At 38.9% G+C, this 16,421-nt stretch overlaps 1 protein-coding gene across 2 annotated transcripts; it reads right to left on the bottom strand.

The window, feature by feature from the left end:
• Window positions 1-128: 128 nt before the first annotated feature.
• dnpep (aspartyl aminopeptidase) lies at window positions 129-11,211 on the bottom strand. Of its 2 annotated transcripts, none has more exons than XM_065240099.2 (15): window positions 11,119-11,211; window positions 10,726-10,816; window positions 9,959-10,047; window positions 8,689-8,802; window positions 8,387-8,512; window positions 8,171-8,295; window positions 7,928-8,012; window positions 7,532-7,639; window positions 7,115-7,192; window positions 6,923-7,003; window positions 6,673-6,833; window positions 4,117-4,156; window positions 3,909-4,010; window positions 556-723; window positions 129-424 (listed from the first exon to the last, which is right to left on the bottom strand). In XM_065240099.2, the coding sequence occupies exons 1-15, from the start codon at window positions 11,122-11,124 to the stop codon at window positions 374-376; spliced, it is 1,425 nt and encodes a 474-aa protein (XP_065096171.1). In that variant the 5' UTR covers window positions 11,125-11,211; the 3' UTR covers window positions 129-373. The 2 variants fall into 2 exon arrangements, with proteins under 2 accessions (XP_065096171.1, XP_065096172.1); XM_065240100.2 differs by having other exon boundaries at window positions 11,056-11,192.
• Between the last annotated feature and the right edge of the window lie 5,210 nt (window positions 11,212-16,421).

The following is a 16,421-nucleotide window of genomic DNA, read 5'->3' as shown; positions in this document are numbered from 1 at the left end:
ATTTTGAGAAATGCACAAATAATAGTCAGTACTTAAGGGATTTGGGCTTTGTGATGCAGTGTATGCTTACAAAATGTAAGGCACTTAACATATTAAGATAAAAACAGACAGACATTAAACAGCCCAGGTGAAATTCAGAGATTTGTTGACTTTATTAACAAGTTAACAAAGTACAGTATACAGTATGGTCATACTGTTCAAGTGCTACAGTTTACAAGAGAGCGAACTCCTGTTCCACTATGTTGCAAACAGTGATAAATGGACAGATGATAATGCTGAGAAAATGAATGATAAAGGATAGAGTGATATTGATTTCCCTATTAATGACGTCCATTAATCCATCCATGCAGTTCTGGCAAGTGAAACTGACAGTCTAGTCTACGGCTACTGTGCTTCGTACAGAGGGGAAGTGTTCAAAGAAGCCCTGTAATTCACAACCCAAAACAGAGAAACATTTAATAGACAATAATAATTATTATTAGAATGTTCATGTTCAATTCATCCTGTTGAAATTATTCAGTAATCATTTAAAACCACCATTGGGGTAATGTTTACCTTAAAGAGAGTGGTGGTCTGGAGAACTCCAGATGTGCAGCACATCTCTCGAATGGAGTGCATGGCAAGCTGTGGTGCCCCGAGATCCAGAACTGCCATTCCTAACCGAGCAGCCAAAATTGGCCCAATTGTTGTTCCACACGGACTGTCATTCCTAACCATCACATCCTGGGAAAACACAATCAATCAATTACTTTATGATGTGTCTAATATCACTGACCATTCCACAAAGACAGAAGAGAGGTCACTGACAATTGTATATATTAATTGTGCATACATAAAGAATGTATGTTGTCATTATGTTAAAAACAAAGGTACAAAGTACATCATTGTATATCTGTACCTAAATGCTTCACATGTGACCCTGCCTGGAAATCCAGGCTAAAGATTGATTTTATTCATTGATTTTACTTTAATTCCAATCGTTGACATGGTCTTCCTCGTTTAATATTAAAGACAGCAAGGTTATATTATTTACAGAATGTTCTTTACATTATGTAGGATTATTTTATGCAGAAAACAGTCAATCAGAAAAAAAAATACTTTGTTTTCAGATAGGGTCACATATAAGCTCCTTTAAAACAGGCACCATCTTAATGACAGCATGCTGTTGACCAAGATGGATCAGCATACTGATGAATGGATCGAAAAATGGATTTTTGGATCCATCAATATCTTTCTTTACAAATCCCACATGGTTTTGTGAGCAGCCTGTTGCTATGCACACTGTTCACACATTTGAATGGTATGTAGAGATATCACACTCTTAATTTACACAAACATCAATAAACACGCTCAATGTCTACCAACAAACATGCAATATATTGACCCTGTATTATTTGAATACATTAAATTACATTAACTAAAACACTGAAAAAAATGATTCATTGAATTTAATAAATTTTTATAATGTAAGTGGTTGCAATCAATTTATTTAAGCTACATTTAAACAAAAGTTTTATATTTTATTTTACTTTACTAATCTTTTTTGTTTAAATGTAGCTTAAATAAATTGATTGCAACCACTTACCTTAAAAAAATTGATTAAATTCAATGAATCATTTTTTTCAGTGAAGAGCTTAGCACAGAGATTTTTATTGCATGCTGTGCTGCATGAATGCGCTTATTTCTGTGCAGGGGTTGCACTACAAACAATCATTATTTGTCACTGTTAAAGAATGAGTTGCAAAATTTCCACCTATTTGTATCCCTGATGTCCAATATTTTCCCAATCATTATATTATAAGATGTTTTAAACCAGTGTTTCTCAAACTTTTTCAGCCCAAGGACCACTTTATCTTCCAATTTTTTTCTGAGGACCACCTAACAGAATCCCACTCTAACACTCCCCCAAAAAACAACAAAATAGGAAGGATAAGCTAAGTTTAAGTTTAATATGCAACTGTTTCAAGTCAAAAACTAATTTTTTAAAAACAAATGCAATGCTACGTTCAGAAATTATGATATGAATTTTATTTCATCTGAAAAAGTAAATGTGAAATGAGTTGCAGCTTAATATGAACAAACTGCACGTGTGGAAAAAAAATGCAATTAAACATACTGTAACAGCCTAGGTCCCACTTAATGGGATTCCAAAGAGCCATTAGTTTAAAACTGAGATGGTGGGTATATGAAGTCTATGGTTGTAACTATGGTAACAATAAAATACTAAAAAAAAAATGTTCCCCTTAAAGTCCAAAATCACTGAAATTACAGGGATTTTACACATGAACAAAAACTATTACATTTCAAAACTAATAGATCTGTGCATTTTAGCTGCTTTCAGTTGACCCTTGATCTTTTATTTTGACTCCTCTGTTGTTTAGCCATTTATTCCATTTTTACGTTATTAAAACAGAATGGCAAGAACTGATATCACAGTTTCGCAAGTGCATTAAAAATCTACATAAATAAGTGACGATTGTATAAACACTTGCCTAGTTTAGGTTATCTTTTGGCGGACCACTGGGGGGGGTTTGGCGGACCACACTTTGAGAATTACTGTTTTAAACCATATAACATAATTTTTTACTTTTAAAACATGGTAAATGACAAGATGTTATAGTTTAAAGGTGCATTGTGTAAGTTTTAGAAGGATCTCATGACAGTCAGAAATACACAACTATATTATCATTGGTGTATAAAGACCTTACAAAATGAAATGTTATGTTTTTATTACCTTAGAATGAGCCATTTTTATCTACATATCCCGTGGGTCCCCTTACATGGAATTTCACGGCACCATGTTACAGTAGCCCTAAATGGACAAACTGTTCTATAGAGGACGTTTTGTCACTACTTTGTCTCAGACGATGACGTGTTCGTCCAGTGGTAGCTACTGTAGCTTCACTATGCGTTCTGAAAGGGAGGGGTGAGCTGTGGACTGAGTCGTTGGTTGCAATTCAGTGTCTCACCGCTAGATGCAACTAAAAACTACACACTGGTCCTTTAACAGTGCTACTGTGCTGTGTTCCCATAGACTGTAAAGAAAGATGGATGTAGTGTCCGTGACATCACCCATTGGTTTCTGAAGATCGATTTTGAAGCTTAAAGTAGGCAGTGCCTGCAGCCGCCATCTTGGCCACGCGTCACTGTGCATCACTCACAGATATCCGAAAATAGGTAAAAAGGCGGGATGTGGGTGAAGCTGAGGTGACTGGTTGCTGAAACCAGTGACTCTAGTGACAGCATTGGCAGTTCACCCGTCACTCAAGTGGCCACACCCTTAATTAGGCAGAAATCTTCAAGGCTTAATATAATTTAAACGAATGAGTTATACAAATAATTCACCCCCTCACAGTTGTCATGAAGGACAAATTAGCTATACAGACCAAAAATTATTTTTGTACCAGGCTGTAAACATATTATTTTCTACTGTAAAATTGGGCATTTCAACATGGGGGTCTATGGGAATTGACTCCATTTTGGAGCCAGTCTCTAGCTGTCAGTCGATGAATTGCAGTTTAAATCACTTCGGTGAAAACCCATGTCTGATAAAACTAACCTAAAAACTAAAAGCCTAACAAGTAATACCAAACGGCGAGTAAATAAGGTGGAGTCAAGCACCTATTGTTCAAACCTATGTGGATAGAACTGTTCGTTCACACACAAAACAATATTATAATTTAAGCGGAGAGCTTTAACTGATGATTCATATGGCAGAAAAATTCTGGGAAGCATATAATGACATTTAACATTTAGACATTTACCAGATGCTTTCATCTAAAGTGACTAACAGTACTCTTTAATACTACGTATACTTTCTCCTTGGCACTCAAACCCATGACATTTAGGCTGCTAATCCAATGCTTTACAATTAAGATAGATAATAAAGATGAACAGTTTTTACTCACCTGTAGAGGTACAGCCACTTTTCCAGCGATCTCTCGTAACACAGCAGCAGTCACAGCAGTGGTTGCGTAGCGTTGGTTACTATTAAATTTTATGACGGGACCCTGATACAGGACACAAAGTGTGAGAGATTCAGCCGATTGGACTTTACTTGGGTCTCCATAAATATGTATGCAAGTTGAGGCTTGTGTGTGTGTTTGTGATTGGTACCTTATGAAAAGCAGGTCTGTGGTTCTCCTCATGTTTCTCTCTGTAAAAGGAATAACCACATCATTCATCACAGACTAACAGAAAGAGGCAGTAAAGAAACTGTAAACAAAAATTATTTCCAAGATATTTGTGTCCCTGGACCACAAAACTAGTCACAAGCTACAAAAGGGTACATTTTTGGGAAATTGAGATTTATACAATCACAAAGAATAATAAAAAAGCTTTCTTTGATTTATGGTTTGTTGGGATAGGACATTATTTGGCAGAGATAAAACAATAGATATATTTACTGTTGGAAATTTACAAAATATCATCATGGAACACGATCTTAACATAATATCCTAATGATTTTTGGCATAAATCGATAATTTTGACCCATCCATTGTATTATTGGTAATTGCTACAAATATATCCATGCAACTTAAGACTGGTTTTGTGGTCCAGGGTCACATTTATGAAGAACCCTACAATCAAGATGATTTTGCAGCACTATGCACTATACAGCAGGGAAATTAAGTATTTGACACATAAGCATTTTTTATCATTAAGGGGATTTCTAAGTGGACTATTGAAACAATATTTTTACCCGATGCAGCCATCAAGCCAAATATTGAATTCTTACAAAGAAATCAGAACATTTAAGTATACAAGTTGAGGCATAATAAATAAAGTGAAATGACACAGGACATAAGTATTAAACGCATGAAGAGAACAAAGTGCAAAATGGCATAGAAAGCCAGATGATCACCTGAAATCTGTCAGTATTGAGAGAGAAACCCTGGCCCCTATCAGTACCAATTGATATCAGCTGCTTTAGTCCTAATTGATGGCCTATAAAGGCTTCTCATTACCCAGGAGGCACATAGGAAAGACTTCATGAGTGGTAAAAGCAATGAATTCTCTCAAGATCTTCATAATCTTATTGTTGAAAAGCATTTTGATGGGAATGGCTATAGGTGCATTTCCAGAATGCTGAATGTTCCAGTGAGCACTGTGGGGGCCATTATCTGAAAATAAAAAAAGCATCACTTCACCATAAGCCGGTCACGATCAGGTACTCCACGTAAGTCCCTGTTCGAGAAATCCAAAGAATAATCAGGAGAGTTCTCCAAGAGCTTGCATCAGCAGGTACTGTTGTTTCATAGAAAACTATAAGCAATGCACTGAACCGCCATGGCATCCATGCTCGCTCACCACACAAGACTCCATTGCTGAACAAAAAGCATGTTGAGGCTCGGTTAAAGTTTGCAAAAGAGCATTTGGAGAAGCCTATGGATTATTGGGAGACTACAGTAAGTAGAAAGCAAAATTTAACTTTTTGGCAGTCATTCTACACATCATGTTTGGAGAAGATAAGGCACCACCCCAAGAACACCATACCAACAGTTAAGTTTGGGGATGCTTTTCAGAAAGGGGTACTGGCAGACTGCCATCTACCGAAAAGCTAAAAATGAAAAGAGGGTGGACAAATTCAGTAAGACAATGATCCCAAACACAAGGCCAAGGAAACAATGAAGTGGTTTAAAAAGAAAGAAAATCAAGTTGCTTGAATGGCCCAGTCAATCACCTGACCTAAATCCCATAGAAAATCTATGGAGAGAACTGAAGATCAAAGTTCAAAAAAGAGGCCCAAGGAACCTCAGAATCACTCTTGAGCAATGCAGACGACTGGTCTCTCCATACAAGAGGCGTCTAGAAGCTGTAATCACCAACAAAGGCTTTTCTACAAAGTATTAAATGAAGTGTGTTCAGTACTTATTCCCTGTGTCATTTCACTTTATTTATTATGACTCAAGTTGTGTACTTAAAGGGGTCATAGCATGAAAATGTTAGCATTGCCACTTTGTAGGTTTGAGCAAAAATGTGTCGTTTTGGGTGTGTTTTTTAAAATGCAAATGAGCGGATGAAGTGCAAACACTGATCACAATGATGGTGGTTTGTTGTAATTCAAACTCAATTGTGCTGTCAAGTCCTTCTTTTCTCTCTCTTTCTCTCTGCACTAAATGGCAGCGCAGTGGTTGGATAGTGCAGATTAAGGGGGCTGTATTATTCTAATAAGATATCCTTATGACATCATAATGAAAGCCAAATTTCAATGACCTATTTTTGCTCACAACTACAAAGTGGCAATGCTAACATTTTCATGCAATGGCCCCTTTAAATGTTCATCTGGTGGAAATTTTGTGTCAATAGCCCCCTTAAAAATTCCCTTACAGAAGAAAATTCTGATGTGTCAAATATTTTCCCTGCTGTAAATTATGATGATATTAACTACGGCATTACATTACATTTATGTCATTATTAATAATAATTTTATCTAAAGCGACTTCCAGTGCATTACAAGGTAACATTTTTATTAGTATGTGGGTTCCCTTGGTTCAAACCCATAATCTTTTGTGCTGCTAACACAATGGCCTACCACTGAGCTATACAGGAGCACCAAAGCATACAGGCATCACCAAAGTGACTGTGTATTGTAATAGATAAGATGGTAATGGGATGGTTAGCTTAAAAGGTTATCGCGGAAACAAAAAGTTGCCATAGAGACAGACTGACTGGTAATTAGGGTGTGCAGCGTGGGCCATGTCCGCACTGATCATGTAGGACAGTGGCACGGCCTCCTGAAAGGCAGTCAGGTTGTCAGGCGTCGAAGCCAAGCGTCGCAGAATCAATTCCGTAAGGTTTGAACAGGCTCCCTGAGCGCTCTCCGACCCCACCTATCAAACCAGAAGTAGAAATATTTAAGTGAAGAGGCTGATAAAAGACATATTTAAGGTTATTATCTTGATTATAATCTTTTTCACACCTCTTCATTGTCATAAAGAGTAACCATACGTATGTTTGTGTCTTTAGCTAGTGAATCAGGTGTGCTGGAATCCATTAGGGCCTGGCGGAGAAGACACAATTTTTCATTTATTATTCATAATCACTCCTCAGATGATATTTGCGTGAATGGTTTAATATTTAATAAGATGTTGCTCTCTGTGTTCCATCATACCGTGAGGGCACAAAAACAACTGTGCAGGTTGTCCAGACGAGGGGAGAAGATAAACTCCTCAAAGACGCCTCCCAGTGCCTGCACAACATGAGGACATATTAAAACTGACAACCTCATAAATATTAGGCACAAACTGGTGCAAACACATCTGAAAAATGTTTTATGTGTAAATTATATGGAAATGAGGCCATAAGAGCTCTTAGCCTTGTTTCTTTGAGATTCTATAAAAATGTTTTATTTTGCTAAGGCCCTAGTCTCACAATTATATTCATAGGTGGCCTTTTTTTACTTGGGTAAAAATAATGCAATCCTCTTCACTGTGCACAAACGTACAGTGCATACTAACGCTCTTTTTGTCAGCATGAATCAAAAAACAAAACACAAGGTATTTGTTCAATATGAACACAAAAGACGTACAGCTGGTTGCGTGTCTGCCAGACAGAGCTCAAAGTCCAGCAAGGACTCAGGCTCGACCCCAAGCTGCCCACACAGCATCTGGATCAGAGCAGGCTGATGCTTCTCTGCCTAAAAAAACATGCACACAAAGAGATATGTAAGGGTTATTAATTAAAGTAATTGCAAAGTACTTTTTTCTAACAGTTTTTACTAAATACTCCCAGCTGCTATTGGTCAGACAAACATGTCAGAAAATGAACAACCCACTTGGAGGGTTTTGCATCTGAGCTCTTTATATGCTAATGAGTGCATCTGATTATTATCATTTCGTGCCACTAGTTTCAAAGGTCTAAGATACTACACCTTGTGAAGTCCTGGTGTTTTAGATTTAATAAGGCTGTATGTGTGTCATCTTACTGTGGATGTTGCGTTACAGGCATCTCCTGAGGGAGGACTGCCCGTTTCCAGCTCTTCCTGTACGGCAGAGGCCAACAAAGGTGTTCTACAACAAACACACAAGTATAGACACAGTCAGAATTTTAGCATTATAGTGTCCCTTTTACCTACTTCCTCTTTCCTTTAACCATCCTGCTTGAAAAAAAAATAGCTTGAAATCAAACCAGAAGACCACTGCTATAAATTATTCCTTTTTCTGCTTACAGGTGGTTTTCCTTGTTGGGTCCAAATGAGTCATTAATATCTCTCTGCAGGTGAATGGCCAGGTGAGGGATCCTGAGGATGGGACGAGGAACGTGAACCAGACGCTGCACCAGCTTGCCTTCACTCTGCACAAAGGAAAAAATCAGTAAAGCTACAGACCATCAACAACAGATCACTGAAATGAATCACAAAGTTAAATACATAACAGAGGTTTACCTTAACCATAACACGTCCTGCAATAGTCAGGTCACGATCAAACCACGTGTTCCAGATGCCACCTCCGTAACACTCAACTCCTACCTGCAGGAAGCCTAACTTTGTCTTCTTAGAGCGTGGCTTCACCTGAACACACACATTTAAAGCTATTATTACACAATTATACTAGTAATTCAGAATTTACAGTACTTTTAAATGTATGAAACGAGTACAGTCTGAATGGCATGCTATTTTACTGTGAGAAATAGTAACTTTTTATGTCAAAGCCCTACATAAGGTGTAAAGGAACCGGCAACTCTTACCCTCAAACACGGACTATCCGTATGAGCTCCAATTATGGAAAAACCATTTCCAGGCTTGTAAAGACCGCCTACAGCAAAGGCAATAATAGTGGAGTAATTCCTGGTCACAAAATACTGCGTAAAAAAAGGAAAATATTATAATGAATGTCCACACACCTGTTCTACACACCAAAATATTTATTTCTTATTTGTGTGTATGATTTTGACAAACAGGAATTGTTTTAACAATATGTTTGCTTAGAGTGTTGTTTATCACAACAAGGCTAAACTTTGTGTGTTTACAAATATTTGAAGGCTCGGAGCAAAAATGCTACAAATAAAAATTCAAAACGCAGGGATAAATCTTTTTGGTATAATATTGTATGGATTAGGGCAGCAAGATATATAAAGGTATCCATATATTGCAAATAAGAATATCACAGTGATTTGCAATATAAAATTATTTTAATAGTTACAAAAATTATGCATACTTAGGTTGTAGGTAAATAATTGGTCAAATAATTTGAGTTATTAAATATATTTTATTATAGTTTTAATTGACTTAACAAGCGCTTATCACAGCGCATATCATATTATTAAGCAAGTTATTGCATATTACATTTTTCTTCAATATTGTGTAGCCCTAGTATGCATTATGCAATTCTATGCCTTATATTATGCAGAAAATGGTAACTGATTCAAGTACTGAATAAAACAAGTATTTTACTTAAAAAGTTATATTATATATTATATTATTATGTCCCTAATAAGATCGTCACAAACATGATACCTGCACGATCTAATGTGTTGCATGTTATTAACTTACTGTCATGCATTGTGTGCAACACATTGTGTATTCAAAGATACTTAAGTTTATTTTTATTATTCTAAAAGATTATTTACAATTTTGACTATTTTGAAACAATTTAATCATTTAATTATCAAATTAAAAGTATGCCAGGAGTTTTTAAAATGGGGTCTGGGGAGCCCCAGAAGTTTTAAAGGGCTCCCTAGAAATGTTTTTAAGAAAAAGACAACGCAAAAATTGTGAAAAGTCTATGGGTAGCCAATTATTTAAGTTTGCTTACAACTTTCTATTTATCTAACACAGTTTACATGTTACTTTATAAAAAAATATATATTTTAGGAATAGGGTTCATCATATGTGGGTGCTTCGTCTCTAAAAAAACTGCTCTATGCAGTGATCTTGAATTAACTTTATTGTCTTTAGAAACCCCCAGCTACATGATTTTATCATGTCGGTGGTATCAAACAGACCTAAACTACACACCTTATTGGCAGGTTTAATATCCCAGTGTTCAGCCTCTTTAAGCTCCTTAAAACCAGCTTTCAGCAGGCGAGATTTACATTCTTCCACCACTGCAGAGGAAACGCATACAGAAAGAGCAGAAATGTGAGATATAAACATGTAATCTTTACTCTTATAAAAAGCAATGTTTACAGAGCCTTTGATCCAGCCAGGGCAATAGTGAAAGCTGCTTTGGAGTTTCAGCGTCTATATCAAGATCTGTTCACTGTATCTGGAAGACGGTCATTAAATAAGGAACAATGTCCATTGTCCAAGACACTTATATCTTGTCTGACACGTGTAAAGTTGGCTCATATTACTGACAAAGTGTATACTTTTTTTAAAGGAAGTAAGCACACCTAACATAATGGAACAACTATTTATTAATTATATAATGGATCTCACACTATAAGACTACAATTATGCCTTTATTTATTTCCAAATCCATTTATTGTCAATCCACATAAAAAAATATGTAGTATTCTTTAGAAAAACAGTTTGCATTTAAGTGTTTCTGAACCATACCATTGTATTAAAGAACACTACAATCAGTGTTTACCACAGTTTATCACTTCACTATAGTTATTATCAAAAATACTATAGTGTAATTTAATTTATATACTTCAGTATAACAACAATTTGCTACAGTTTACTATGCTGAAGTATGCTAGAGTATTTCGTAATGTGGGAAACTGGAAATGCACAAAGTTTAATAAACATGAAACGATTGTTATACACGTCATATTTACCATGATATGGTGAAACTCCTTTATTAACAAAATGAAGAAACTCTTTGGCAGCTGCCTGCACGGCTTCTTTGGAGCTTTTCATGATGAAAGACTGCGATAAACAAGGAGACAGTGTAACGTTATACATAACAAAAAAAAAAGAAACAAGAGTTATATTCACATTACTTAGGATTTACATAGGCGTATATTGTCATGCTTGAGTTTAATACTGCTGACGCCTGAGAAATGACAAATCACAGAACGCTACTGTATGCAGAAAACACAGACGAATAATACAACTCTGTACAATATAGGATTAAACTATTAAACACAAGCCAATGCCAAACTCACTGGAGGTGAATGGAAATGTCTGCACACACAGCACTGTTAAAGTGGCTCGTCAATCCTTCTTACCTGCATAAATGATAATAAACTGGACTTTCACATGCAGTTTATGAAAGCAGGAAGTTATTGTAGAATTGACTTTACTTCGGAAGCAGAAGAAGGTTAACACCCTCTAGTGGTCGGAGGTGCAGTTAAAGTCAACATAATATTGGGGGCTTTGGACATGGAGGGCAACAGGAAATTAAATTTAGCACTAGCAGTCTATGTTTTTTGGATTGCTTGATTCAAAGTATATATGAAGGTAAGGTTAATATTATATTAATATGTTGCTATGTCAATACTGTTTCCTTTGGACCCTCTGATTTGGTGAAAATACAAAACCAAAAATGAATAAAAGTGAAAAAAGCACTCCTGCTGTTTGGTGAGATGTGGTGTTGTGAGGGCACTGCTTAATTATTAGTATGCCCTGGTGAGTGAAAATCTTCTGAAAGAGTGCATGCTCCAGATACAAATTATGCAATACATTCATTATACAATACACATTGTACACAATACATAATACACAGTGTTGCCAAATATACAATGGCAGGGGAATAGAAAGAACCATGCAGCCTCAACATCAAAAACAGAACCCATATGGTTCTAACATTTGGTGCTATCCCCGTTGTCCCTACAAAAAAAATCCAGCTAAGATTACCATAAGACAAGCTTAAAAGGATAGTTCACCCAAAAATGAAAATAATATCATTAATGACTCACCCTCATGTTGTTCCAAACCTGTAAGACCTCCGTTCATCTATAGAACACAGTTTAAGATGTTTCAGATATAGTCTGAGAGCTTTCTGACCCTTTATTGAAAAGCTATGTACGGTATACTGTCCATGTCGAGAAAGATAAGTTGTAATTTTTGTTATTTTTGACCAAAATGTATTTTCAATGCGTCAACAAATTTTAACTGACCCACTGATGACACATGCACTACTTTGATGATGTTTTTATTACATTTCTGGACACGGACAGTATACAATACATACATTTTCTATGGAGGATCAGAAAGCTCTTGGACTAAATCAAAAACATCTTAAACTGATGGCCATGCTGGTTTGTTGCTGGTTTAGCTGGTGGTCACCAGCATACCATCACCAAAATACAACATATGCTGGTCTTGCTGGTATGACCAGTATGGGGTGCTGCTGCTGGTTTGGTGCTGGTTCAGTGCTGGTTTAGCTGGTGCAGGTGCTTGTTTGTTGCTGGTTTAGCTGGTGGTCACCAGAAAATCAGCACCAAAACACAACGTATGCTGGTCTTGCTGGTATGCTGTTTTTTCAGCAGGGTTATGACATTATTTTCATTTTTAGGTGAACTATCCATTTAAAACGTGACTAAAACACAGCTAGACCAGCTTATAAAGTGACCAAAACAAAGCTAGAGCAGCTTGCTACTACAGACAACCAGCTAAAACCAAGCTGGGAGAGCAGCTAAAACCAGCTCACCAGCTTATGCTGGTCTTAGCTGGATTTTTCACATTTGGCAACACTGTGTTCAATCACCACTGCATGCTGGTGATGTGACAATAAAATAATTCGATTTTGATTTGATTTAGCTGATGACCATAAGAGTCAAGTCAAGTCCTGCTACTGTATGTATATTGTGTGAAAATACAGTTAACTGTGTATTTGAGGCGGGGGTTTTTTAAACATTAAAGTGTGCTCATAAAAAATAAAGTAAAGATGTCTGGGACTGCATGTCCATGTATACCTACAATAGTAAGTATGTGTAAATTTGAAATAAATAAACAAGATATTTTGGATTCAAACAACTTGCCCTTAACAAAAAACTTTCCCCATTCTGCCCTGTACCATACATTATTTTAGTTTAAACCCATTGGTTACATCTTCATTGTGTTTCCAAGTAAGAGACAGAAGGCCTTTTTGAACATTTATATTTCTTGCAAGAAAGGTCAACAGTCTTACAGTGTACCCAACATTTTATTCACACCCCCTTTCTTCAAAGTTCCCATGTCAATGTATTTGGGATAACAGCTTTTCTTATATGTATAATTTCATCATCTATCAATGTTAAGGCAGCCTCAGCGACCTAAACAGCAGTGTGGGTAGTAAACAACACCTGGTGCTGTTGTTTCCATTTTTGCTTTCCAGTGCTTCTTTCTAAAGTCCCTCATGACCACAAAATCACCTGGTTTCAGGTCATACAGACTGGACTTGGCTTTTCGAGCTTACCAATTTGAATATCCAATCTCTCCACTTCACAAGTGTTGTGGGTACTGTTCAAATAGTAGATACACCGACCTTGTTGAGTCTGTGAAGTTGCACCAGAGCAACTATACAACACTTTTGTATGCAGGCAAGCTCATAAGCTTGCACGGCATATCTTTCTGCAGCAGCTTTCGCAAAGGCATCCAGTCACGCATTTCCTGTAGAGACAGTGGTCAGTGGCTTTAGTATGTGTTGCACAATTTTTAAACAGCAATTTTGCTGGGTAGAAGAACCCATACTATAAGATACACTCTTAGAACAAATGTGTTAAAAACAACACATTGGTGTTGATTCTGGGACAACACACTAATGTGTTGTCCCAGAATGCACCCATCTCTGTGTTATTATTGAAACAACACATTTTGTGTTACTTTTAACATAACTTGTGTTATAGTTTAACACAAAATCAACACCAAATGACACATACTGTAATGTTTTAAAATTACACATAGGCTAATGTGTTAAAAGCTTAATGCACAAAGATGTGTAAATCCTTTCTATTGTGTTGTTTTTAACACAACTGGGGCCATTTCAGAAAGGTGGTTCAACCAACTCTGAGTTAAAACTTGAACTTACTCTGAGATTGGAAACGTCTCGGTTATGGATGTAACCCTCGTTCCCTGAAGTAAGGGAACGGAGACGTCACGTCGTGACCAACGAATTGGGAACTCGCTTAGAGAGACCAATCTGCTTCGATAACTACTAAAACGCCAATGAACTTGGCATTGAGATATTTGCATAATGCTGGCGCCGCCCCGCCAGATGCGTATATAGGCAGCAGGTGCAAATATGGAAATTAGCTTCATTTCGCTGAGAAAGCCGGAAAGTGTGACCGGTCGTAAACAGCAGGGAGCAGCCCTGTGGCGACGGGACGTGACGTCTCCGTTCCCTTCCTTCAGGGAACGAGGGTTACATTCGTAACCGAGACGTTCCCTTTCAGTCGGTCACTACGACGTCACGTCGTGACCGACAAATTGGGAATCCCTACAAAAACGCCACTGAGGGCTGACCTCTTCCAGTGTCTGCTAAGGGAAACGTGGGCTGGTAGGATTAACCCCACAGAAAAAATAAGGGGACACAAATGTGGAGCCCGAGCCAGACACGTAGGTTCGCGAGGATACAGCTAGTGAAAGGCTAACAGCCAATGCTCCGCAACATAGGCTGCCAAGGCAGCGGAGGAAGAACAATTCAAACCATTACGCATTTTTGTTCTGATGGCCTTCCATACTGACACTGCTATGGAGCGTCAGTCGGAGGCTGCAAGCCGACTTGCGAGTCTGCCCTCCGTGCTCCCCCTGATGAGGAAAGAACACGAGAGGATACAGGATTGATACAAACACTGTAAACTCTAATGAACGTATTAGGTGTCACCCAACCAGCAGCTCTGCAGATGTCTGTTAGCGAGGAACCACGAGCAAGAGCCCAAGATGAGGCAACACTCCGTGTGGAGTGCGCTCTCAAATTAAATGGGCAAGGAATACCCTGCAGATTATAAGCCAGGAAGATAGTATCAACTATCCAATGAGACATCCTCTGCTTAGTGACAGCCTTCCCTTTCTGCTGAACACCATAACAGACAAAGAGCTGGTCTGAGGTCCTGAGGCTTTGCGTGCGATCCACATAGAGTCGCAGTGCGCGTACGGGGCACAACAAAGCCATGGTTGGGTCTGCCTCCTCCGGGGGCAGCGCTTGCAAGCTCACCACCTGATCTCTGAAGGGAGTGGTGGGAACTTTGGGCACGTTGCCTGGTCTGGGTCTGAGTGTTACGCTCGAGACAGCAAGACCAAACTGAAGGCACGAATCGTCAACGGAGAATGCATGTAGGTCCCCTACTCTCTTCACGGAGGCCAATTCTAGCAGGGTCAGAGTTTTCATAAACAAAAACGTAAGACTCACAGACTGCAAAGGCTCGAACGGGGGTTCCTGCAGGGCTTTCAGCACCATGGACAGGTCCCAGGGAGGAATAGAGGGAGGGCGCGAAGGGTTCAGCCTTCGAGCTCCTCATAAAAACCTAATAACTAAGTCGTGCTGGCCGAGCGATCTGCCGTTAATAAGAGAATGATGAGCAGATATAGCGGCGATATCAACTTTAATGGTGGAGGGTGACAGCCTACGCTCCAAACGGTGTTGAAGTTATGAGAGCAAGATATTAATGGGGCATTCTCGGGGGTCCTCGCGTTGCGAAGAGCACCAGGTGACGAAAAAGGTTCCATTCCACCGCGTTCTTCCCTTGAAATGAATCGAGGCAAGACAGGATTGACTGGGTGCGTGCTTCTGTTAAACACGCCGAAAAATCGATCGAGTCTAGTTCCCCATCGAGAAAAGAGATCCTCTGCACGGGGCAAAGTTGTTCTTTTCCCAGTTGACCTGAAGACTTAAAACGAGCGAGATGCCGAAGCATTAAGTCTCTGTGTTCGCGCAGTGTCTGCCGAGGACGAGCTATTATAAGCCGACGTGGATATAAGCAGAATGCGAGCACCGCTCTCTCTCGGGGGTTTTAATGCCGTCTCTAACACTTTCGTGGAGACACAGGGTGAGAGAGACAGCTCGAATGGTGGTACTTAGTACCGATATGCCCTACCCACGAACGCAAAGCGAAGAAACGGCCTGTGGCGAGGGGAGATGGACACACGAAGTACAAGTCTACAGGTCTAAGGCTGCAAACCGATCTGAACATTGAAATACGTGCTTCAGCGTTATCATCCTGAAGGATCTCATTTGGAGAGCCGGGCGTGTAAATCCAAGACAGGTCGAAATCCGCCGCGTGTTTTGAGTACTATGAGATAAAGGCTGGAAAATCCTATCTTCATCTCGGTAAGAGGGACCGGCTCGATACGTCCTTCGCCAACAGAACATCGACTTCTGCACGCAGTACATGTGCATCAGACGCTTCACTGTAGTGAAACGAATGCCTGAGAATTTGGGGGTGTGCCGGTAAATTGTATTTCGTAACCGAGGCGAACTGAAGCCAAGCACCCAGGGACCGTACGAGGAGAATTAACGGCACTACCGAAGTACCCGCGGTGGGGCAGCCGAGCGGGGCAGGTGTGACTGCCGGTGCGTGTGCCTTGCGAGCACAAACATCTATAGTGTGTG

This window comes from Paramisgurnus dabryanus, chromosome 7, assembly GCF_030506205.2.
Source record: "Paramisgurnus dabryanus chromosome 7, PD_genome_1.1, whole genome shotgun sequence".
NCBI lineage: Eukaryota > Metazoa > Chordata > Actinopteri > Cypriniformes > Cobitidae > Paramisgurnus > Paramisgurnus dabryanus.
The sequence above is the reverse complement of the archived record's forward strand: the minus strand, read 5'-3'. Positions and strand labels throughout refer to the sequence as shown.

Excerpts from the sequence above, each read along its gene's own strand:
- dnpep (XM_065240099.2), bottom strand. Across the intron at positions 8,013-8,170 it reads CCCAACAAGGAAAACCACCT|AACACCTTTGTTGGCCTCTG; the intron begins GTAAGCAGAAAA and ends TGTTTGTTGTAG. Across the intron at positions 4,157-6,672 it reads GCTGCACACCCTAATTACCA|AGAGAAACATGAGGAGAACC; the intron begins GTCAGTCTGTCT and ends TTCCTTTTACAG.